Source organism: Staurois parvus, unplaced genomic scaffold (assembly GCF_062004578.1).
Source record: "Staurois parvus isolate SC_StPar_1 unplaced genomic scaffold, SC_StPar_1.0 ptg003079l, whole genome shotgun sequence".
Taxonomy (NCBI): domain Eukaryota; kingdom Metazoa; phylum Chordata; class Amphibia; order Anura; family Ranidae; genus Staurois; species Staurois parvus.
Genome location: NW_028320875.1, coordinates 22,461 through 47,102, shown reverse-complemented (window position 1 = coordinate 47,102; position 24,642 = coordinate 22,461). Strand labels below are relative to the sequence as shown.

Below are 24,642 nucleotides of genomic sequence, written 5' to 3'. Positions count from 1 at the left end.
CTAATGTCCCCTCCCCCACAGTCACATTGGTCTCTGTACCAGAGGAGCTTACACTTTAATGTCCCCTCCCCCGCAGTCACATTGGTCTCTGTATGAGGATTATCCAGTCTAGGGGGGCCATGCAGACGGGGTGCTGATTGCGGTGTCTGTGTCTCAGGTGAAGGACAATAACCGGCAGTGTGCTCTGGGGATGTTGGACTTTCCTCTCCATCGTGTCCTCGAGATGGACGGTCTCACTGCAGATCAGAGGTTTCCGCTCTCCAACTCCGGCCCCAACAGTTTCATCAAGATGAAGGTTGTGCTGAGGGTGAGTCTGTGAGGGGGGATTCTCTGCTCCTTGTCTGTGAGGGGCCCGGACTGCCCAGGGGGCCACGGCAGAGATTGATCTATAACTTGTACAGAATGTTGGGGTCTGTTTGTACAGTTGGTTCACCTAACAATGTTTAAAGTCTACTTGTACCTGAAACTGAATTTTCTGCCTTTTGGGTGGAGTAAGGAAGGGTTAGACCCCGCCCCCTCCCTCCCCTCCACCAGTTTGTTTTGTGCCATGCCCAATTTTGGAGACTTGCCTTCACTTCCTGTCTTGGGGACCCTACAGGAAGTGAGAAAAAAATCTCCCCCTTAGCCAGCTCTCCCTCCAGACATGGAGTTCCATTGCTGCTTAACATATTTAATGAAAACTACATCCCCGGGGGGGGGGGGTCCATCTATAAAAAGTGTGAATATCTCCGAAATCGCACAAAGAATCCCCGGAATCTGTCATTTGTTGTGTTTCCTATGATTATTAGCGCCATCTAGTGGCCATGATGAGGTATTTTCCTGACATGCCCCAGTTGGGAGAATACCACATCTTGGCCAGTAGATGGAGCCGGCGATCATAGGAAATGCACATGATAAATGATCTGCTATGGCTGGGTGGGACTAGTCCATGCAAGGTGTGTGTGTCGGGGGATGGGGAACATTTCTGGACGATTTTTCTCCTGTTTGCAGATTCTGCACATAGAGGACCCGGACCCCGACAGCGTCTACGCGGGGATCAATTCCCTGAAACACGGCCCGGTCTCCATCAGGCGGGCCAATCCAGACAAACCCCACGGGAAGCCCCAGAGCACGTCCAACGCCCCCCAGAATCAGGTCCACTGCATTCCGCAGAACACGGTGGCCCCGCAGCAGCAAAAGGTGGCCCCGCAGAAGCACAAGTTGGTCCAGAGGACAAGTAGTGTCAACAGTGCCCATCGCGTATATCAGACCGCCCCCGAGCAGACCCAGCAAGCCAACCAGAGCGCTGGAAACGGCACGGGCCCCTCCGTCCCCCAAACCCCCAAACTGAGACACCTGAAGAGGATTGCGCCCAGCCTCCTGTCCCTCAACTCCGTGGCCTCCTCCGTCTTCGAATCAAATGAGGACTACAGGTGGGTAGTGCCCAGACCGATCCTGCTATATCATCAGAGGGATGGGGCCCCAGGGACCCCCAACATGTCCACTGACCCCACTATTGTCTCTGTTGTGTTTCAGTGGTACCGGATTGCTGCTTGGTGAGATCAACATCTCCATACGATACGCCTCATTACGGCGCTGCCTCATCGTGTCTGTCAATGGCTGCAGGTAGGTCATTGACCCCTCCCCCAGGGATCAGACTGTACATTGTAACTTTGTAGAAGGAGGAGATGACATTTCCTCAGTCTCCCCTCCCCCAGCGGGGAGACTGAGGAAATGCCTCCTCCTCCGATTTTTAATTTTTTTTTTTATGCGTTTTGTTTTTTTTCTCGCCAAGGAACCTGATCCAGTGCTCCAATCACGGCGCAGATCCCTACGTCCGAATTTATCTTCTGCCGGACAGGAGGTGGGCCAGCCGCAAAAAGACCTCCGTGAAAAGGAAGACCCTCCATCCCATATACAACGAGAGGTGAGAGTTTACTGATTAATTGCCATTATCAAACAAGTCCGGTTGAAGTTGGGTAACCTCTACATTGTAGGACAAGTCCGGTTGAAGTTGGGTAACCTCTACATTGTAGGACAAGTCCGGTTGAAGTTGGGTAACCTCTGCATTGTAGGACAAGTCCGGTTGAAGTTGGGTAACCTCTACATTGTAGGACAAGTCCGGTTGACGTTGGGTAACCTCTAGATTGTAGGACAAGTCCGGTTGACGTTGGGTAACCTCTAGATTGTAGGACAAGTCCAGTTGATGTTAGGTAACCTCTAGATTGTAGGACAAGTCTGGTTGAAGTAGGGTAACCTCTGCATTATAGGACAAGTATGGTTGACGTTGGGTAACCTCTAGATTGTAGGACAAGTCCGGCTGACGTTGGGTAACCTCTACAGTGGGGATGGAAAGTTTGGGCACCCCAGCTAAACATGTGTATTAATGTGCATAAAGAAGCCAAGGAAAGATGGAAAAATCTCCAAAAGGCATCAAATTACAGATTAGACATTCTTATATTATGTCAACAAAAGTTAGATTTTATTTCCATCATTTACACTTTCAAAATAACAGAAAACAAAAAAATTTTTAGCTGGGGTGCCCAAACTTTCCATCCCCACTGTAGATTGTAGGACAAGTCCGGCTGAAGTTGGGTAACCTCTGCATTGTAGGACAAGTCCGGTTGAAGTTGGGTAACCTCTGCATTGTAGGACAAGTCCGGTTGAAGTTGGGTAACCTCTACATTGTAGGACAAGTCCGGTTGACGTTGGGTAACCTCTAGATTGTAGGACAAGTCCGGTTGACGTTGGGTAACCTCTAGATTGTAGGACAAGTCCAGTTGATGTTAGGTAACCTCTAGATTGTAGGACAAGTCCGGTTGACGTTGGGTAACCTCTACATTGTAGGACAAGTCCGGGTGACGTTGGGTAACCTCTACATTGTAGGACAAGTCCGGTTGAAGTTGGGTAACCTCTGCATTGTAGGACAAGTCTGGTTGAAGTTGGGTAGCCTCTAGATTGTAGGACAAGTCCAGTTGAAGTTGGGTAGCCTCTACATTGTAGGACAAGTCCGGTTGAAGTTGGGTAACCTCTACTAGCTCTGTAGCATTCAAGGCGGTGTCAAAGCATTTGGAGACTCGCTCTGTTTACAAGAAAGAACTTTATTTATCTGCGTTCACACACTGTCACCTTCAGACTAGTCCCCTTGCACATCAGTACAGCGCTCCCGGCGTTCCGCCACGTCTGGAATGTGTCCTGGAAGTCGTCTTTAGGAAGCGTGCCAAGCACCTCCTGATATTTGCGCTGGATCTTCAATGTTGACCTTTGAGCTGAATCTTCAATGTTGACCTTTGAGCTGGATCTTCACCTTCGGGAAGAGGGTAAAGTCCTCAGGAGCCAAATCTGGTGAGTAGGGTGGGTATGGAAGTGAGATCATTGCAGCCGGGGGACAACCTTGGCAGCAACATGGCGCATGTCCACCTCACACGTGAGGATTGCTTGGACTGTTCCGTATGACGCACCGACAATGGCAGCCATGTTGTGGATTGTTGTCTGAAGATCATCATGCAAGTTGCCGATTAATTTTGATGTTTTCAGGGGTTGAGCTTGTTGAAGGTCTTCCTGATCTCTCGCCATCTTCCAGCGATGTTCTTCTGCTTTTGAAGCACGCGTCCCGCTCACAACACCTCGAACGACTCAGTGCAGCTCCGCCGTAAACTTGCCGAATCAAACGTGTCTGTGGCAGGGTTGGCCGGTTTCACGTTTGCTCTTTTATTCTTACTGTCCGTGATGAAATGGCAGACGTGGTGACACACGTGGTCAGAATAGCACCAGTTACGCAGCTCCCGATGTACACAGGACCATGTCTTCTGGCTCACCGACTTATGAAGGTGCTCCATGTGACGTGCGATGTGTGTGCAGCCTTGTGCTGCCCTCTGTTGGCATGTTACAAATCTAGTCTCCAAACGTTTTGATGCCACCTTGTATCTACAGGTTCCAGATCTTCCCAGACGTCCCGTTTATCTCATTCAATGTCAGACACTTTTTGGGGTACCCATTCAATACACAGAAACCCCAATAATCTATCTTCTCCAGGTTATTAGTAGTTTGAGTTCTTGAACCACAAAATAACGTCCACGCATTCTCTACCGTCTGTCTGAGGAATCTGTGATGCTTTGATGAACCGCGTTCGTATTCCCACAAACCGCCATTCCGACCTCCTGATACAAACGATTTCTCATATCAGATGTTTGTTCAGCGGGATGAGAGAGAAGTAAAAGTGCGGAAAACTGGTCATGGCTCCGCCTCCATTTCTGTAGATAATGCTGCAAGGCCACTCTCCAGGCTTGGTGCCCTTTAGAAGGAGAAAACATGGAGGATGAGATGCTCACACCCAGCCTGGGAGTATAGAAGTTAAAGGGTCACTCTGTCCTTTGTGTCTGGCAGGTTCGAGTTTCTGGTTACTCTGGAAGATGCGAGGAAGCGGATGCTGGACGTCGCTGTGAAGAACAACAGACAGTTCGGGTCTCAAGAGAGGAAAGAGATGGGAAAGGTAAGACCCGGATCCAATGGGAAGGGAGGGTTTCAGGCTGTTGGTGCAGGGAGGGATGTACATCTGGAGTGTGTGTGACGGCTGCAGGTCACATGACCTGGTGAATGGGACGGATGACAACACATCACTCTACATTGTATGTTACATAAAGGCTTCCTTGATGACTGAGCCAAAGCAAGGTATCCCATGATGGGCTACAGGGGGATGTACACTATATGGCCATACATATGTGAACCCCCTCCCTGCAAATGATGGAGTTAAAGTGTCTCCAGTTTGGTGAAGATACTTTTCTGTTTTCCCATGACTGTCCCGTGTACAAAGCCAGCTTCATAAAGACATGGATGACCAGCTTGGTGTGGAGGAACTCCAGTGTCCTGCACAGAGCCCCGACCTCAGCCCTACGTTTGGAAGACCTTTGATATAAAGTCTTCTCATCCAACATCAGTACCTAAACTTAATCCTACCAGCCATCTTTTGGATGTGGTTTTCTCATCCCAAAGGTGTTCAGTAGGGTTGAGGTCATGGAGGAACCTGAGTGTTCTTTACAGAGCCCTGACCTCAACCCTACTGAGCACCTTTGGGATGATTTGGAAATCTGATGCTGAGCCAGGTCTTCTCATCCAACATCAGTCCTGGGCTTGGAGGTTCTTGATTGAAGAACCCTACCAATAATAATTGGTAATAGGGTCATCTCACTCTTAACAGATACACTATATGATCCAAAGGATGCAGACATCCCTCCAAATGATGAAGAATAAGTGTTTCCAACGAAGGGTCCCGATAATAATCCATCATACAAAGACATTGTAGACAATTGTGCTCTCCCAACTTTGTGGTAACAGTTTGGTGAAGACCCTTTTCTGTTCCACCATGACTGTCCCCTGTGTAAAAAGCCATCTCCATAAAGACATGGATGACCAGTTTGGTGTGGAGGAACTCCAGTGTCCTGTACAGATCCCTGACCTCAAACTCAACCCTTCCTAATTGGAAATCTAAAATCTAGATTTGGAGGGTTGAAGTCTATATTAACGGGGATAGGAGTTGTGGGCTACATCATATTAATGGCCATGGTTTTGGAATAGGAAGTCCAAGAAGCTCATACAGGAATGATGGGTGGAGGAGCTCAAGTGTCCTGTACAGAGCCCTGAAGTCAACCCTATAGAACACCTTCGGGATGAATTGGAATGTTGTGATCTAGTTTGTTTTTTTTTTTTGGTGCCCAACATGTGAGCCAGGTCTTCTCATCCAACATTGGTACAATGTTGGATAACAATGGGCACAAATTCCCACAGACACCCAAAATCCTTTGGAAAGCCTTTCCGAGAACAGAGGAGGTTGTTAGATACAAAGGGGGTAACTCCATATTAACGGCCGGGGGGGGGGGGGGGCAGCAGACAACACCATATTTGGAATCCAGCAAGCTCATACAGGTGTGATGGTGGGAAGTCCACAGACATTTGGCCATATAGTGTATCAACAGTGAGTGCTCAAGAGACAAAAGATATCATTGGGGAGCTTAAATCTCCGGCATCCACCAAAACAGAAATATGTATTCCGGGTGGCCTACAGAACTCCTCTTCTTCAAATGTGACAGGAGACAGTCAGAGACTGCAGACATAATACCGGCGTGATTGGACACAGTCGGAGACTGCAGACATAATACCGGCGTGATTGGAGACAGTCGGAGACTGCAGACATAATACCGGCGTGATTGGACACAGTCCGAGACTGCAGACATAATACCGGCGTGATTGGAGACAGTCGGAGACTGCAGACATAATACCGGCGTGATTGGACACAGTCCGAGACTGCAGACATAATACCGGCGTGATTGGAGACAGTCGGAGACTGCAGACATAATACCGGCGTGATTGGACACAGTCCGAGACTGCAGACATAATACCGGCGTGACTGGACACAGTCGGAGACTGCAGACATAATACCGGCGTGATTGGACACAGTCAGAGACTGCAGACATAATACCGGCGTGATTGGACACAGTCAGAGACTGAGGTCGTGTGATGAGACTGTTAGAGATCACTGACACTACAACCCTCTTACAGATCAATACTTCACCACTCACAGCAGGGGCCCGGGGGCCACAGAATAAGTAGAGAGGCCAAGGGTTGGGCACCGGGGCTCTGACAAGGGGAAGTGCAGAGATTGGACCCCCACTGTGACCATGTCTCCTCTTCTCTTGCAGGTATTGGTGGATCTGTCCCAGGTGGATGTGGATCAGGGGATCACCGACTGGTAAGTTGTATCCGTGTGTATATATGTGTGTGTATATGTATATATATATATATTTGGTCACATGCGTGATCTGTGTTTTGGAAGTCAAAGGTCCGTATAGTGTGACCCCCCCCCCCCCCCCCGCCTTGTTTTATGAAGGGGTCATATGACACATTACATAAGTCACAATCCTAAAAGCCTAAAATTCCATCTGGGTCAACCAACAGGAAACACCTAATGAACAGGAAACCTCAATATACACAATCCTATACCTGCATGATGATGATCCAGAGGAAGGCAAAGAAACCCCAATAAAGCATCATCCAATCCTCTCCACTGGGGAAAAAATGTCCTTCCTGATCCCTCAGGAGGCAGTTGGCTGTCCCCTGGATCATGTCCCCGTGCTGCTGTTATTACCTGTAAATATCAGTATCCGGGTATATTCTGTGCATTTAGAAATACATCCAACTTTGTTTAAAAAAAGAAAAAAAAAAAGCTACTGAGCTGGCCAGAAATACTTCTTGAGGGAGTCTATTCCACATTTCCACAGCTCTTACTGTGAAGAAGCCTTTCCGTATGTGAAGGTTAAATCTCTCTTCCTCCAGGCGTAAGTCAGATATGCAGTATATTCATCAGATTGTTTGATCGTGTATGACAGGTTCACTTTAATTCTATATATGGTATTATATAGGAGGGGTTGGAGCTCTAGATAGGTGGTGGAGGAGGAGGAACTCTAGATAGTTGGAGGTGGAGAAGAAGGAGATGGAGCTGGAATTCTAGGTAGGTGGTGAAGGAGCTCTAGCTAGGTGGTGGATGAGGAGGTGAAGGAGCTCTAGATTGGTGGAGGAGAAGGTAAAGGAGCTCTAGATAGGTGGTGGAGGAGGAGGAGCAGGAGCTCTAGATTGGTGGTGGAGGAGCAGGAGCTCTAGATTGGTGGTGGAGGAGCAGGAGCTCTAGATTGGTGGAGGAGGAGCAGGAGCTCTAGATTGGTGGAGGAGGAACAGGAGCTCTAGATTGGTGGAGGAGGAACAGGAGCTCTAGATTGGTGGAGGAGGAACAGGAGCTCTAGATTGGTGGAGGAGGAACAGGAGCTCTAGATTGGTGAAGGAGGAACAGGAGCTCTAGATTGGTGGAGGAGGAACAAGAGCTCTAGATTGGTGGAGGAGGAACAGGAGCTCTAGATTGGTGGAGGAGGAACAGGAGCTCTAGATTGGTGGAGGAGGAACAGGAGCTCTAGATTGGTGGAGGAGGAACAGGAGCTCTAGATTGGTGGAGGAGGAACAGGAGCTCTAGATTGGTGGAGGAGGAACAGGAGCTCTAGATTGGTGGAGGAGGAACAGGAGCTCTAGATTGGTGGAGGAGGAACAGGAGCTCTAGATTGGTGGTGGAGGCGGAGGAGCAGGAGCTCTAGATTGGTGGTGGAGGCGGAGGAGCAGGAGCTCTAGATTGGTGGTGGAGGAGGGGCAGGAGCTCTAGATTGGTGGTGGAGGAGGAGCAGGAGCTCTAGATTGGTGGTGGAGGAGGAGGAGCAGGAGCTCTAGCTTGGTGGTGGAGGAGCAGGAGCTCTAGCTTGGTGGTGGAGGAGGAGGAGCAGGAGCTCTAGCTTGGTGGTGGAGGAGGAGGAGCAGGAGCTCTAGCTTGGTGGTGGAGGAGGAGGAGCAGGAGCTCTAGCTTGGTGGTGGAGGAGGAGGAGCAGGAGCTCTAGATTGGTGGTGGAGGAGGAGCTCTAGATTGGTGGTGGAGGAGGAGGAGCTCTAGATTGGTGGTGGAGGAGGAGGAGCAGGAGCAGGAGCTCTAGATTGGTGGTGGAGGAGGAGGAGCTCTAGATTGGTGGTGGAGGAGGAGGAGCAGGAGCTCTAGATTGGTGGTGGAGGAGGAGGAGCAGGAGCTCTAGATTGGTGGTGGAGGAGGAGCAGGAGCTCTAGATTGGTGGTGGAGGAGGAGGAGCTCTAGATTGGTGGTGGAGGAGGAGGAGCTCTAGATTGGTGGTGGAGGAGGAGGAGCAGGAGCTCTAGATTGGTGGTGGAGGAGGAGGAGCTCTAGATGGGTGGTAGTAGAGGAGAAGGAGCTCTAGATGGGTGGTAGTAGAGGAGAAGGAGCTCTAGATGGGTGGTAGTAGAGGAGAAGGAGCTCTAGCTAGGTGGAGGAGGAGCTGGAACTCAAGCGTTCCAGCTCCTCCTCTACCTATCTAGATAGGTGCAGGAGGAGAAGCTCTAGATAGGTGGAGGAGGAGGAGTTTGAGATAGGTGGAGATGGAACTCTAGATAGTAGGTCACACTGGATGACGTCTGACCCATAGTCCAGCAAAAATCTTCCTATTAGAATCCCATTGTTGATCAATGACTCCACCTGTCCACCTCTCGGCCCCGACTGCCCGTCTCTCGGCCCCCCTCGCCCCGACTGCCCGTCTCTCGGCCCCCTCGCCCCGACTGCCCGTCTCTCGGCCCCCTCGCCCCGACTGAAGGAAGATCGGTTTTGTTTGTCGTGTTGTAGAAAGAGTCCCATTGGCTGCTATGAGCAGAGCAGTCCACCTATCAGATGCTGAGGAATTGAGGACCTCCTTGTGGTAGGTCGGCCATCACTGACGAATCTTTCTTCTTGCAGGTTTGAGCTGACAGGGAGCGGACACCCCACCTCCTGACAGACGTCTGGACCCTGGAATAGACTCCCCCCCCCCCCGATGTAAATATGTATATTTGTAATTACAGAGCTGAAGATGTATTTTATCCTCGTATATCGCCGGAACCCGAGGGGGGCGTGGCTGTATTTATTTTCTGATGTAAATTGTATTATATATAAATATTCTGAGTGCAGAGCTCCACCCACAATGTCCGATCTCCTCCTTCCACCTCATTCCAGAAATCCATTTATTTATTTACAGAATGCTTCAATGAATCAGCGATCTTCCGATTAATAAAATGATTTTCAATGATCAGCTGTGTCCGCTCTGCTTTCATTTAAAGGGTCACTCCGGGCAAAAATGAAGAATGGTTTTCACATGACATTCCCATCCACATCTGTTATCAATGAATGACCTGGTGACCCTCATAACCTTCGTACTGGGCTGACAACACCAGCCCAAAGGTAGTCGCTGAGCCCCTTAACTGTAGCTATGCGGTAGCCCTGGACCAATAGGAACGAGGGATGGTTCTAGTGGATATGGAAGATGGGGGAGTTCTCCTTGAAGGAGGTAAACCAGTAATGATGGGTGTGGATCTGGTTCAGCTCCAAGGTGGCTGCCTCATCCAAAGATCCAATCCTAAGGTCCGGGTCCACAGACACCTGAAGACCCACCCCCCCTCCCCATGATCAGCGGGTACCATGGAGGGCTCCTGCAGACCGTTCCTCCAGCTGTAGGGAGGCCTTTGAGTTGGAGGTCTGGAAGGGTCAATGGACTGTGATGGAGATTACCGACTCCACTGAGAAATACAATCCATCTGCCGCAGTTGTAGTTTTTTTCATTCCCAGAATCCCTGTGAGCAAATGAAAGACGTGGCTGTGTGGGCGGAGCCACGCTGATTTCAAAACTGACCACAGAGGAGGAGAACCCCCACGTGGTATCACCATGTGACATCCTACATACGGGTGTGGAAGGTGGAGTTCAGCCCGCCACGCATCCATCGAAATTTGGCCGATTCAGATGGACCAGCTAAATTTTTATCCTTTTTATGGTTACCATGGTTTTACAGTTCGATTTTTTTTTTTTCTTGAGAAAAACACGACAAGCTGGCTGTACATCAAACAATTGGGGGTCATACACACCGGCCACGGATGCTTTTACTGGTGGTTTTTCCTTCATCCTGTAGAAACGGCTATTATTCTCTGTGCCCCCCCATGCACATTGGGGCGCTAACAAACCCTTCAGAATCCTGTTTTTGGGTAGAAAAAAAAACACTTGGGGTCCTTTCACACGGCGTTCAGGTTGTTTGTTTTTTTTTTTGTGTTTTTTTCAGTTTAGTCACGTTTTTCAAAGAAAAAGTGGATGAGTTTCCATTGATTTACATCCATTTAGATCTTTTCATTGGTTGACATCCGTTTTTCGTCCATTTTCAGTTTATTTTTGCGGAAGAAAAATAGGGTTTCCCTCCATTCAAAAAAAAACAGATGCAGACATTAACCCTTTCCAGTCTGGACGCCCCCCCCCCTTCCAGTCTGGACGCTTCCCCCCCTCCCCTTCCAGTCTGGACGCTCCCCCCCCCCCCCCTTTCCAATCCAGGCCAATTTTCAGCTTTCAGCGCTATCACACTTTGAATGACAATTGCGCGGTCATGCAACACTGTACCCATATGAATGTTTTTAGCATTTTTTTGAGACAGATAAAACTTTATTTTGGTGGTATTTATTCACTGCTGGGATTTTTAGTTTTTTTGCTATGTAAATGAAAAAGTCCAAAATGTTTGAAAAAAAAGTGTTTTTCTTATCTTTCATCATAAATCTTGGCCAAAATTTATTCCGTTATCTTTTTAGTAACAAAAAAAATAACCCAAATTAGTTTAACCAAAAATTATAATTTTTAAACTTTTTTTTTTTTTTTTTTTTTACATACTGTCACCATAGACCATGTGTAGTACTTGTGGGGGGTGATGATTTTTTTTTTTACACTGATTGCTTTTACATAAAGGCTGTAAAAGCAATCATTTCTCCTTCTCTCTGGCTGCATTCCTGCAGCCATTGAGAACTACTGTGTGAGCTGTGATTGGTCACAGCTTGTCACATGGTACAAGTCTGTTGTGAATGGCCCTGTACCATGTGATCGCTGTGATCATTCACAGATTTCACACGTAGTAAGCAATGATGTCAGAAGTGACATCTTGCTTACTACTCTACATGTGATCAATGATTGGCCAATCAGTGATCACATGATCGGGACCTCGCACAGAGGTCCTGTTTGACGATCGGTTTTCCACTGTTTCCGGAGGACACAGCGGGCACCGGATTGCTGCGCTGAGTGCTCCCAGGGAGAGTGTACAAACGGGGCGGGGAGGCCGTTTATATACAACGGTCGGACGGGAAGTGGTAACAGATGTAAAAAGATGTTCATCCGTTTACATCCGCAAATCCATAGAAATCCATGGGGGTCCGTTCTTTCTTCTGTAAACGGACAAATGAAAACCAGACCTCCAGGACACCCGGCGGAGAGAAGCCTTAGCGCCAAATGCGGGATTTAGGAGCATTTTTTATTTGTAAAATGAGATGTTTTGGGGGGAAAAAACTCTTATAAAATGTAAATTACCAGAAATTCTTGTACAATGTGAACATTTTTTTTCTGCCCCCAGTGTGCATGGAGCCCTTTAACTGGCAACACTAATCACTGTGTTCTGCCGGCAGAGTAGGATCCCCCGCCAGCAGAACACAATCGCTCCTCGGGAGGCATTCCTCCATTCAGCACTGACTGACTCTCGCCTGATGCCATCTCGGGGCTCATTCACATTTGTAGTAAAACTTTAGACATCACAGAGCCTTGTGGTCAGTCATTGTGATTGGTGCCCCAATGTACTGTAGACGCACAAGGCACGGGGGGGGGGGGGGCGCTCCAGAGCTCAGTAATTAGTAATTGAAAAGTTGCCGACTTCCATCATCCAATCCTGTGCAAGAAAGAATGCTTGTTTCTTTATTATTTTCCTTGCATGTGATTGGGTATTCTTTGCAAAATGAAGCTTCACCTCGTGTACTGAGCTCTGGAGCACCTGCAGAGGGCTGTCTATTGGCCTTTAGTAAATCCCCCCCCCCATAAGGTCCACAAAAAAGGAGGGGGGGGGGTGTCAGACACCCTGTTGGGGTGTGTTGGTCCATTCACCATGTAACAAATTCAATTATAAAGTGAACCTGCAGTTAGAAAAAAAAAAAAAAAAACCTGTCACCCCTCCCAATTGTACCCATGTGGTACCTATAGTTACTGCACCCTGCTAGGGGGGGTGGTTTAATTCTGATAAGCACCACCCCCCAACCATGTGATGGTGCTTGGGCCTGGCTATTGGCTGCTCTGGCCCTAAGCACAGCATTGTGGGAATGTACCTGGATTTTTCCCATCTGCTGTAAAGAGACACCCAGCCATACACACCGTGACTGTACAGAAGAGAACGCCTGTCTCCACACGCACAGTGACTGTACAGAAGAGAACACCCGGCCCCATGAATCGTGCCTGTAAAGAAAAGAACCCCCGGCCACACGCACACACCCCGTGACTGTACAGAAGAGAACACACGCACAGTGACTGTACAGAAGAGAACACCCGGACAGTGGCTGTACAGAAGAGAACACCCGTCCACACACACAGTGACTGTACAGAAGAGAACACCCGTCCAGTGACTGTACAGAAGAGAACACCCGGCCACACGCACAGTGACTGTACAGAAGAGAACACACGCACAGTGACTGTACAGAAGAGAACGCCCGTCCACACGCACAGTGACTGTACAGAAGAGAACACACGCACAGTGACTGTACAGAAGAGAACACCCGTCCACACGCACAGTGACTGTACAGAAGAGAACACCCCGTCACACATGCACAGTGACTGTACAGAAGAGAACACACGCACAGTGACTGTACAGAAGAGAACACCCTGTCACACACGCACAGTGACTGTACAGAAGAGAACACCCCGTCACACACGCACAGTGACTGTACAGAAGAGAACACCCGTCCACACGCACAGTGACTGTACAGAAGAGAACACCCGTCCACACGCACAGTGACTGTACAGAAGAGAACACCCGTCCACACGCACAGTGACTGTACAGAAGAGAACACCCGTCCACACGCACAGTGACTGTACAGAAGAGAACACCCGGACACACACACAGTGACTGTACAAAAGTTTATTAAAGTATAAAAAATAAATAGAATGGATGAGGGTTGTCACCGCGATTCCAGCGCCTTCAGTCTGAGCACCTCGGGCAGAATCTCCTCCAGATGATGGATTTCTGCAGGACAATACAAGTGTGACAATGAAGGAATAATATATGGGGGAGGGGATGTCAATCCAATGAATTTCCCACCCGCCAGGCCGTGGCTTCACCTTGGCGTGCTCATGTGCACCTCTATGGGCAACGTACACATGCTATGAATTCCAGTCCACCTGCTGGCTGATATTACTGGATGACAGACTAGGAGTCGGCTCCAGCGTACGGATTCTGTCACGTGGGCTCCTGAAGATGGGTATCTGAAACGCGTCGAGTCCACATGTGACCTAATCGGAATCTTTGCATGTTGTGACCCCGACGTGGAGACTCATATTTACTGGTACATCAGAAAGTTGTTTTTGGTTCTCTTCTATATGTCCACAACTCCATATTCTGTTCATAGTTGTACATGATTTGCTGGGACGGGGCCAGAAAGTTCACACAGACTGAAGTGCCAGCAAGGAGGAACCTATTGGCTGAGGAACCTCTCCCCATAGGGACCCATCATCTGAGGAACCTCTGCCCATAGGGACCCATCACCTGAGGAGCCTATCGTCTGAGGGGCATCTCACCATAGATTCCCATCACCCCCAGGGTCTCTCCCCATAGGGACCCGTCATCTGAGGAACCTCTCCCCATAGGGACCCATCACCTGAGGAGTCTATCGTCTGAGGGGCATCTCACCATAGATTCCCATCACCCCCAGGGTCTCTCCCCATAGGGACCCGTCATCTGAGGAACCTCTCCCCATAGGGACCCGTCATCTGAGGAACCTCTCCCCATAGATTCCCATCACCCCCGGGGTCTCTCACCCTAAATTCCCATCACCTATCACCCCTGGGGTCTCTCACCCTAAATTCCCATCACCCGAGGGGTCTCTCACCATCGATTCCCATCACCCGAGGGGTCTCTCACCATCGATTCCCATCACCCGAGGGGTCTCTCACCATAGATTCCCATCACCCGAGGGGTCTCTCACCATAGATTCCCATTACCCGAGAGACCTCTCACCATAGATTCCCATCACCCGAGAGACCTCTCACCATAGATTCCCATCACCCGAGAGACCTCTCACCATAGATTCCCATCCCGAGGGACCTCTCATGCTAGGGACCCGACCCTTGAGGGACCTCTCATGCTAGGGACCCTTGACCTGAGGGACCCCTCCCCATAGATTCCTGTCACCTCAGGGAGGTATAGTAAGTACCCTCTCACCATAGATTCCCATCACCTGGAAGACCTCTCATCTTACCGACCAGTCACCCCAGATTCTCCCCCCCCCCCCCCATCACCGGGGCTCCAGCTCTAGATCCATGAGAGAATTTCCTGACGGCTTTACCTGCCCATGGGAGAGTCGAGCCCCAGACACACGGAGGTCTTCCATTCAGTCAGACATGATGAACAGCGATGAGGATGTGCAGAACGCAGGAACACAACCAATCAGTTTGGATGGTTACAAAACCACCGATGGAATCTGATTGGTTGCTGAGAATCCCTGAGCTCTGTGACTCCCTTTAGGGGGACCTGACTACAGCAACTCACCTAATATATCCAGCAGCCCCTTCACCAGACCCTCGAAGGCCGGGAAGAATTCCTCGTGTTCCTGGATCTTATTGATGATGCTGCAAGAGGAGGAGACGGAGTTCAGGAGAATTCAGGCCCAGCCGGGAGTGTGGGGAGAGAAGACAATGGCATGAACAGTCACATCACAGTGCACCAGGCAGTCTGGGGAAAGGGTAGAGCTAGGGAGCTGCGCGTGGCCTTCTGATGGGGAGCTCCGCGTGGCCGCGGGCTTCGGTTAGGGAGCTGCGCCCGCCCGCGGGCTTCGGTTAGGGAGCTGCGCCCGTCCGCGGGCTTCGGTTAGGGAGCTGCGCCCGCCCGCGGGCTTCGGTTAGGGAGCTGCGCCCGCCCGCGGGCTTCGGTTAGGGAGCTGCGCGTGCCCGCGGGCTTCGGTTAGGGAGCTGCGCGTGCCCGCGGGCTTCGGTTAGGGAGCTGCGCGTGCCCGCGGGCTTCGGTTAGGGAGCTGCGCGTGCCCCGGTTAGGGAGCTGCGCGTGCCCGCGGGCTTCGGTTAGGGAGCTGCGCGTGCCCGCGGGCTTCGGTTAGGGAGCTGCGCCCGTCCGCGGGCTTCGGTAAGGGAGCTGCGCGTGCCTGCGGGCTTTGGTTATGGAGGTGCCCGCGGGCTTCGGTTAGAGAGCTGCGCGTGGCCGCGGGCTTCGGTTAGGGAGCTGCGCGTGGCCGCGGGCTTCGGTTAGGGAGCTGCGCGTGGCCGCGGCCTTCGGTTATGGAGGTGCCCGCGTGCTTCGGTTAGGGAGCTGCGCGTGCCCCGGTTAGGGAGCTGCGCGTGCCCGCGTGCTTCGGTTAGGGAGGTGCCCGCGGGCTTCGGTTAGGGAGCTGCGCGTGGCCGCGTGCTTCGGTTAGGGAGCTGCGCGTGGCCGCGTGCTTCGGTTAGGGAGCTGCGCGTGCCCCGGTTAGGGAGGTGCCCGCGGGCTTCGGTTAGGGAGCTGCGCGTGCCCGCGGGCTTCGGTTAGGGAGCTGCGCGTGCCCGCGGGCTTCGGTTAGGGAGCTGCGCGTGCCCGCGGGCTTCGGTTAGGGAGCTGCGCGTGCCCGCGGGCTTCGGTTAGGGAGCTGCGCGTGCCCGCGGGCTTCGGTTAGGGAGCTGCGCCCGTCCGCGGGCTTCGGTTAGGGAGCTGCGCCCGTCCGCGGGCTTCGGTTAGGGAGCTGCGCCCGTCCGCGGGCTTCGGTTAGGGAGCTGCGCCCGTCCGCGGGCTTCGGTTAGGGAGCTGCGCCCGTCCGCGGGCTTCGGTTAGGGAGCTGCGCCCGTCCGCGGGCTTCGGTTAGGGAGCTGCGCCCGTCCGCGGGCTTCGGTTAGGGAGCTGCGCCCGCCCGCGGGCTTCGGTTAGGGAGCTGCGCCCGCCCGCGGGCTTCGGTTAGGGAGCTGCGCCCGCCCGCGGGCTTCGGTTAGGGAGCTGCGCCCGCCCGCGGGCTTCGGTTATGGAGGTGGCCGTGGGCTTCGGTTAGGGAGCTGCGCCCGCGGGCTTCGGTTAGGGAGCTGCGCGTGCCCGCGGGCTTCGGTTAGGGAGCTGCGCCCGTCTGCAGGCTTCGGTAAGGGAGCTGCGCGTGCCTGCGGGCTTCGGTTATGGAGGTGCCCGCGGGCTTCGGTTAGAGAGCTGCGCGTGCCCGCGGGCTTCGGTTAGGGAGCTGCGCGTGGCCGCGGGCTTCGGTTAGGGAGCTGCGCGTGGCCGCGGGCTTCAGTCAGGGAGCTGCGCGTGGCCTTCGGTTATGGAGGTGCCCGCGTGCTTCGGTTAGGGAGCTGCGCGTGCCCGCGTGCTTCGGTTAGGGAGCTGCGCGTGCCCGCGTGCTTCGGTTAGGGAGCTGCGCGTGCCCGCGTGCTTCGGTTAGGGAGCTGCGCGTGCCCGCGTGCTTCGGTTAGGGAGCTGCGCGTGCCCGCGTGCTTCGGTTAGGGAGCTGCGCGTGCCCGCGTGCTTCGGTTAGGGAGCTGCGCGTGCCCGCGTGCTTCGGTTAGGGAGCTGCGCGTGCCCGCGTGCTTCGGTTAGGGAGCTGCGCGTGCCCGCGTGCTTCGGTTAGGGAGCTGCGCGTGCCCGCGTGCTTCGGTTAGGGAGCTGCGCGTGCCCGCGGGCTTCGGTTAGGGAGCTGCGCGTGGCCGCGGGCTTCGGTTAGGGAGCTGCGCGTGCCCGCGGGCTTCGGTTAGGGAGCTGCGCGTGCCCGCGCGCTTCGGTTAGGGAGGTGCCCGCGCGCTTCGGTTAGGGAGGTGCCCGCGCGCTTCGGTTAGGGAGGTGCCCGCGCGCTTCGGTTAGGGAGGTGCACGTGGCCGTGGGCTTCGGTTAGGGAGCTGCGCCCGCCCGCGGGCTTCGGTTAGGGAGGTGGCCGTGGGCTTCGGTTAGGGAGGTGCCCGTGGGCTTCGGTTAGGGAGGTGGCCGTGGGCTTCGGTTAGGGAGGTGCCCGTGGGCTTCGGTTAGGGAGCTGCGCCCGCCCGCGGGCTTCGGTTAGGGAGCTGCGCCCGTCCGCGTGCTTCGGTTAGGGAGCTGCGCGTGCCCGCGTGCTTCGGTTAGGGAGCTGCGCGTGCCCGCGTGCTTCGGTTAGGGAGCTGCGCGTGCCCGCGTGCTTCGGTTAGGGAGCTGCGCGTGCCCGCGTGCTTCGGTTAGGGAGCTGCGCGTGCCCGCGTGCTTCGGTTAGGGAGCTGCGCGTGCCCGCGTGCTTCGGTTAGGGAGCTGCGCGTGCCCGCGTGCTTCGGTTAGGGAGCTGCGCGTGCCCGCGGGCTTCGGTTAGGGAGCTGCGCGTGGCCGCGGGCTTCGGTTAGGGAGCTGCGCGTGCCCGCGGGCTTCGGTTAGGGAGCTGCGCGTGCCCGCGCGCTTCGGTTAGGGAGGTGCCCGCGCGCTTCGGTTAGGGAGGTGCCCGCGCGCTTCGGTTAGGGAGGTGCCCGCGCGCTTCGGTTAGGGAGGTGCACGTGGCCGTGGGCTTCGGTTAGGGAGCTGCGCCCGCCCGCGGGCTTCGGTTAGGGAGGTGGCCGTGGGCTTCGGTTAGGGAGGTGGCCGTGGGCTTCGGTAGGGAGGTGGCGGTTAGGGAGGTGCCCGTGGGCTTCGGTTAGGGAGCTGCGCCCGCCCGCGGGCTTCGGTTAGGGGCCGCAGGGTTCAGTGGTCAGAGGTTGCTGTACCTGTCTATGTCCAGAGGGCCGAGAACATCCTGTAGTTTCTGGCTGTGTCCTCCGCCTGCATGTCGGCACATCCCCCACACTGCGTTCACCACCGTCCCAATACTGGCTGAATCATCTGAGGAGACACCGCAACAAGCACACAGGATGAACAATGGCACAGACGGTAGGAGGGGACTTTGTAGGGTGCTATGAGAGTATCCGCCACAATATCACTGTGGATGGAAGTTGCCACCAATGGGCAGTCATAACCGGTTTCCATTATATTCCTTATTTTAGGCCCAGTGATGTCACCACTGGGTCTCTGTGCATCTCTATGAAATAAAGGAGGATCATGGCTGGTGGCAGGGGCCAGTAGGGTGTTGTACATAGCTTCCTGAAAACATTGCAGACTCCTCTCAGGAGTCCTCAGCCCTGATGTAAACAGTGGGCGGACACTTGGGAGGAGTTATGCAAGTATCAATATGCCTTGATGGGCGGTGTCAGTCTGGAGGAGTGGGCGTTCCCAGGCAGAAGTAAACACTCCCAGTATATTCTGGAGAAGGAAGGACATGAATGGGAGCGCTGCAATTCTTTGTAGTATAAGTATTTGCATGCAGACTGCCCGAGGTAACGCCCCCATGTGATGCTGAGCCTCCATGATTGGAGGATCGAAATCCAATTAATGAAAGGGGCGTGGCCAGGACAGTCAGACTGGGGGGGAAAGTCTAGATGATGCTGGACGTCCTCATGCCAGGAAATGGGGCGGAGCTCTCTCTGAATGGATGCAGCTTCTAATGCACATTGTGAGGAGCTCCCAGTGTGCAGTGACATCAGAGGAAGCTATTCCAGTCCAGGGGAGGAGCCGGTACACTTGTGCAAGACTGAAGGGGAGGAGCCGGTACACCTGTGCAAGACTGGAGGGGAGGAGCCGGTGCAAGACTGGAGGGGAGGAGCCGGTACACCTGTGCAAGACTGGAGGGGAGGAGCCAATACACCTGTGCAAGACTGAAGGGGAGGAGCCGGTACACCTGTGCAAGACTGAAGGGGAGGAGCCGGTACACCTGTGCAAGACTGAGGGGGAGGAGCCGGTACACCTGTGCAAGACTGAGGGGGAGGAGCCGGTACACCTGGGCAAGACTGGAGGGGAGGAGCCGGTACACCTGTGCAAGACTGAAGGGGAGGAGCCGGTACACCTGTGCAAGACTGAAGGGGAGGAGCCTGTACACCTGTGCAAGACTGAAGGGGAGGAGCCATTACAAATGTGCAAAACTGAAGGGGAGGAGCCGGTACATCTGTGCAAGACTGAAGGGGAGGAGCCGGTACACCTGGTGCAAAACTGAATGGGAGGAGCCGGTACATCTGTGCAAGACTGAAGGGGAGGAGCCGGTACACCTGTGCAAAACTGAAGGGGAAGGATCGGGAACACATGTGCAAGACTGAAGGGGGGGGGGGGTGTTACACCTGTGTAAAACTGAAAGGGAGGAGCCAATACAGCTGTGCACGACTGGAGGGGAGGAGCCGATACACCTGTGCACGACTGGAGGGGAGGAGCCGATACACCTGTGCACGACTGGAGGGGAGGAGCCGATACACCTGTGTACGACTGGAGGGGAGGAGCCGATACACCTGTGCAAGACTGAAGGGGAGGTTTAAAGATTCCTGACACGGAGTTCAGGTTCTATGAGGGGGCCCGATGTTGGGGTGTAGATATGGTTGCAGTGGAGGATTCTGGGAATGGGGGGGAAGGTATACTGGGCTGTAATGATGGGAGGGTCACCTAATGCCAGGATGTTCCTCAGGTTCTTCATGGCGTTGTTCACCTCGCCCAGTCTGCTGTACACCTCATTCATCCGCGGATAGACGCCGTTCAATGAAGGAACATCGAACAGTTTCTGGAAGTGGGAGACCAGAGCCTGCAGTGTGAACGGGGAGATCCTGGCGCCATCCTGAGGAGGAAAATAGAAAATAAGAAATGGCAATAACCAGCGAAGGGGCCACATTGACCTGATCTACTGAGGACACAGCATGGCATGATGGGAGTTGTAGTCTTAGAATTAGCCAAAAAGACCCCCATCCCACACCCTCTGCATCACACCCCCCTTATTCAGTGCCATTGCCCTTTACCACCAATCCTATGCTGCTTTGCCCCAATCCACACCCCTCTAAGCCTGTGCCACTCCCCTTCACTCCTTACCCCCCATTCAATGCTGCAGCACCCCACTGATCCCCCCATCTCAAGGTGGGTGCAGTCCCCTGCTCCACAACCCCCTTTTTGGCAGCTACAGTCCCCAACTCCTCACCCACCCATCCCATACGGTTGTCTCTCACATCCCACCGATCCGTGCCATGCTGCTGGCTCCTGCCCCATACACTGTGCGGATTTCCATCCTCAATCCCCCCACCCCAATCACAACACCACCTTCATACCCACGTCTCTATGCCCCTTATCCAACCACCACACACCCCCTTTGGCACCTCTCCTTCATCCTGGTGAAAGCACCTTTCTGCCACCTACCTCATTCCACCAAAATTCATCAAGTTCCTCCTATTTACTTCATTCCCCCCAACCACCACCTTCTGCCATCCACCCCTTCCCAGACACAGCACCTTCCTGCTTCTGTGCCATCCACCTCCCATCCCCCAGACTTGGCACTCACCGCCCTAGTCACAATGTCTCCCTCCCACCTCATTAATATGGAGTTGCCCCCTCCTCCCATCTCATTAATAAGCAGCTGAGGTCAGGTGCTGATATTGGATGAGAAGACCTGGCTCACATATTCAGCCTCACGTTGGGCACCAAAAAAAAAAGATCTGGCTCACCGCCTTCATTCCAATTAATTCCAAAGGTGTTCAGTGAGGTTGAGGTCAGGTCTAGACACTCGAGTTCCTCCCCACCAAACTGGTCAAACCATGTCTTTATGGAGCTGGACATCTCATTCCAGAAACCATGTTCATTAGTAGAACGTTCCCCCATGAACATTAATATGGAGCTGCCCCCTTTAAATGCCTCCACTCTTCTGGAAAGTCTTTCAGCAAGATTTTGGATGGTGTCTGTGGGAATTTGTGTCCATTTGTGAGGTCAGGTACTGATGTTGGATTAGAAGACCTGATTCACAACCAGATTTCTAATCCATCCCAAAGGTGTTCAGTAGGTTGAGGTCGGGGCTCTGTACAAGACACTGCAGTTCCTCCACACCAAACTGGTCATCCATGTCTTTATGGAGCTGGCTTTGTACACAGGGGACAGTCATGCGGGAACAGAAAAGGGTCTACACCAAAGTTCAGGAGAGCACAATTGTCTACAATGTCTTTGTATGATGGAATATTATCAGGACCCTTCATTGGAGACACCTAATCTCCATCATTTGGAGGAATGTCTGCATCCTTTGGGTCATATAGTGTATCTGTTAAGAGTGAGGTGACCCTATTACCATTATTGGTAGGGTTCTTCAATCAAGAACCTCCAAGCCCAGGACTGATGTTGGATGAGAAGACCTGGCTCAGCATCAGAATTCCAATTCATTCCAAAGGTGCTCAGTAGTGTTGAGGTCAGGGCTCTGTACAAGACACTGGAGTTCCTCCACACCAAACTGGTCATCCATGTGTTTATGGAGCTGGCTTTGTACACAGGGGACAGTCATGCGGGAACAGAAAAGGGTCTACACCAAACTGTTGCCATAAGTTTGGGAGAGCACAATTGTCTACAATGTCTTTGTATGATGGAATATTATCAGGACCCTTCATTGGAGACACCTAATCTCCATCATTTGGAGGAATATATGCATCCTTTGGGTCATATCGTGTATCTGTTAAGAGTGAGGTGACCCTATTACCAATTATTATTGGTAGGGTTCTTCAATCAAGAACCTCCAAGCCCAGGACTGATGTTGGATGAGAAGACCTGGCTCAGCATCAGAACTCCAATTCATCCCGAAGGTGCTCAATAGAGTTGAGGTCAGGGCTCTATAAAGAACACTCAGGTTCCTCCATGACCTCAACCCTACTGAAGACCTTTGGGATGAGAAAACCACATCCAAAAGACGTTTGGTAGGATTAAGGGCAGATACTGATGTTGGATGAGAAGACCTTATACCAAAAGGTCTTCCAAAAGTATGGCTGAGGTCGGGGCTTTGTGCAAGACACTGGAGTTCCTCCACACCGAGCTGGTCATCCATGTCTTTATGGAGCTGGCTTTGTACACGAGGGACAGACATGCGGGAACAGAAAAGGGTCTTCACCAAACTGCTACCACAAGGCTGGAAGAGTACAATTGTCTACAATGTCTTCGCACGATGGAGTATTACTACTAGGACCCTTCACTGGAGACCCCTGAACTCAGACAGACTTTCACATACTTTTGTCCATATAAATATATAAGTAATCAGTGTCCATGAAGCTGACCATACATGGTACAATCTGACTGTACAGTCTGCTTTGAATTTACCACCAACTATGTAACGTGAGAATCTGTCTAGGTAATCAATTCAGTTCCTGTCCAATCAGTAAGGCCCTTGTGGTACAGCATTGGTGGGGAATCTAAAGGAGATTGTGGTGAATCTCAGGGTCATTTTTCAGGTTATTCCAAGTCAATTTGGGGACGTCGGTGGCTTCGTGTCACCTCTTTCCGGTTCTCCAGGTCCTCCAGCATGGTGTCCACAAGCAGCAGAAGTTCCTCCACACGGGCGCCATCATACGAATCTTGTGATTTGTTCAGCGTCTGGTCAGGCAGAAGCCTCTCGCTCAGCTTTCTCAGGGCTCGATGTAGGGCCTTCCACAGAAAGAGGACCTGTCATTCACCAACTACACTTCATATATGATGTGACCAGAAGAGGCAGATATTACCCGTACCTTCAGGGAAAGCAGCTGTCCGGCCCATAGCTCCACCGTTGGCAGAATGTGGATGAAGTCAGCTTCGTCTGGGGTGCCCTCACCTCGGGGGTTGTGTTTATAGAGCAGCTGAGGGGCCCGGGGACCGCTGATCACCGAACTGATGTCAGAAAGGATCTGAGAAACACACAAAACATCACAAACTTTCAGAACCTGAATATGACTGTATTATCATGTAGTGGAAACAGAACAGACACCTTCATATTGGAAGTGTTAGATGCTTAGGCTGAGGGTGCAATTACTGGAACCGAGCCCCCCTGTGGCTCCCCTGCAGCTGGCTTGTCCTCTTCTCCCTCCTGGCGGCTTTCAGCTGCTGCAGGGAGAGCCACAGGGAGATCAGTTCCAGTAATTGCGCCATCCCCTGGCCATGTCATATTTACTGTCCCCTATCTCCTGAATGAACACAGTGAGAGATCAGCAGCGATCCCCCCTGTGTTTATTCAAAACCGAAGCACAGCAAACTGTGAATGAACAGGGAGTCTCTGTACAGAGCGCCTTCTGAATGTTTATTCTGTGTTGCAGCTGAGGATGTAGAGAAAAGATTGAAGAATCGACATCCTCAATCTGTTTCTCTGTTTCAAAAGTGAGACATCAGGGGTCCTTATATTTCACTAAAGCCCCCCCCACTGGGTTGTAAAAAAAGAAACTTAAAAAAAAGAAATTGTAAAAAGTAATTTAAATAACATAACTAAAGCTCACACACAGTGGTACTCCGGTCACGTGGTTGAGTGGTTTGTCATGTGGCTGGAGCCACCTTCTACTCTATGGGCTCATTCAGATGGGTGCCGAGTCCGGCTGTCCTTGCTGAGCCACTTTTTACTGTAAACTGTCTGTTTGGATCCCAGCACCCACTCCTGCACCCGCTCCTGCACCCACTCCTGCACCCACTCCTGCACCCACTCCTGCACCCACTCCAGCACCCACTCCTGCACCCACTCCAGCACCCACTCCAGCACCCACTTCTATGGGGTTCACGAAGCTCTCCGTGGGATGCACATGCAGCAAAAAGCAGCCCAACATTGAGGACAGGACTCAGCACCCGTCTGAATGAGTCCTATTGGGAACCAGCGACTGTATGAGCACAGCCACAGGTCTTAATTCGATGGGTGTGCAGGTGAAGGTGAGCGGTCCCAAAATGCACACTGTTGGGGGGGTGATGAGGTTGGGATAACCCAAAGGGTTGGGAGGGGGCAATGTCAGGTAGGCTCTACGGGGCCCCATGATTTCCAACAGGAGCCCTGATTGGAAACATTGTCGTATGTTAAGTAATAATACAGCCATGACACAACATGCACGCTAGTGTCCCCCCCCCCCCCCCCCCCCGTGTCTCTGTACCTTGTGTAGCTTTGTAGAGGTCTGCGCCTGCCTCAGGTTAGAGGTAGCAGTGGGCACCAGATCCTTCAGATCCAGAACATTCAGCTCTCGGCACACGTTCTGTATGAGAAAACAAAGTGCACATGGGAACTGAGAATCCAGGAGAAAGGATTGTACACAT

General features: G+C 52.5%; 2 protein-coding genes across 2 annotated transcripts in view; one reads left to right on the top strand and one right to left on the bottom strand.

Annotated features, from left to right (window-relative positions):
- Positions 1-9,635, top strand: part of ESYT3 (extended synaptotagmin 3) — a 47,313-nt gene extending 37,678 nt beyond the window's left edge. The window contains exons 18-24 of the mRNA XM_089667182.1: positions 158-307; positions 991-1,412; positions 1,516-1,605; positions 1,775-1,906; positions 4,366-4,471; positions 6,675-6,724; positions 9,308-9,635. Coding sequence (XP_089523308.1) covers positions 158-307; positions 991-1,412; positions 1,516-1,605; positions 1,775-1,906; positions 4,366-4,471; positions 6,675-6,724; positions 9,308-9,344 — 987 coding nt within the window. The 3' untranslated portion in view covers positions 9,345-9,635. The remainder of the gene's footprint in view (positions 1-157; positions 308-990; positions 1,413-1,515; positions 1,606-1,774; positions 1,907-4,365; positions 4,472-6,674; positions 6,725-9,307) is intronic.
- Positions 9,636-13,509: 3,874 nt separating this feature from the next.
- CEP70 (centrosomal protein 70) overlaps positions 13,510-24,642 on the bottom strand; it is a gene marked incomplete at its 5' end in the record, with an annotated part of 33,460 nt that continues 22,327 nt past the window's right edge. The window contains 7 exons of the mRNA XM_089667181.1: positions 13,510-13,629; positions 15,151-15,230; positions 18,282-18,396; positions 20,038-20,206; positions 22,879-23,028; positions 23,109-23,264; positions 24,483-24,581. Coding sequence (XP_089523307.1) covers positions 13,565-13,629; positions 15,151-15,230; positions 18,282-18,396; positions 20,038-20,206; positions 22,879-23,028; positions 23,109-23,264; positions 24,483-24,581 — 834 coding nt within the window. The remainder of the gene's footprint in view (positions 13,630-15,150; positions 15,231-18,281; positions 18,397-20,037; positions 20,207-22,878; positions 23,029-23,108; positions 23,265-24,482; positions 24,582-24,642) is intronic.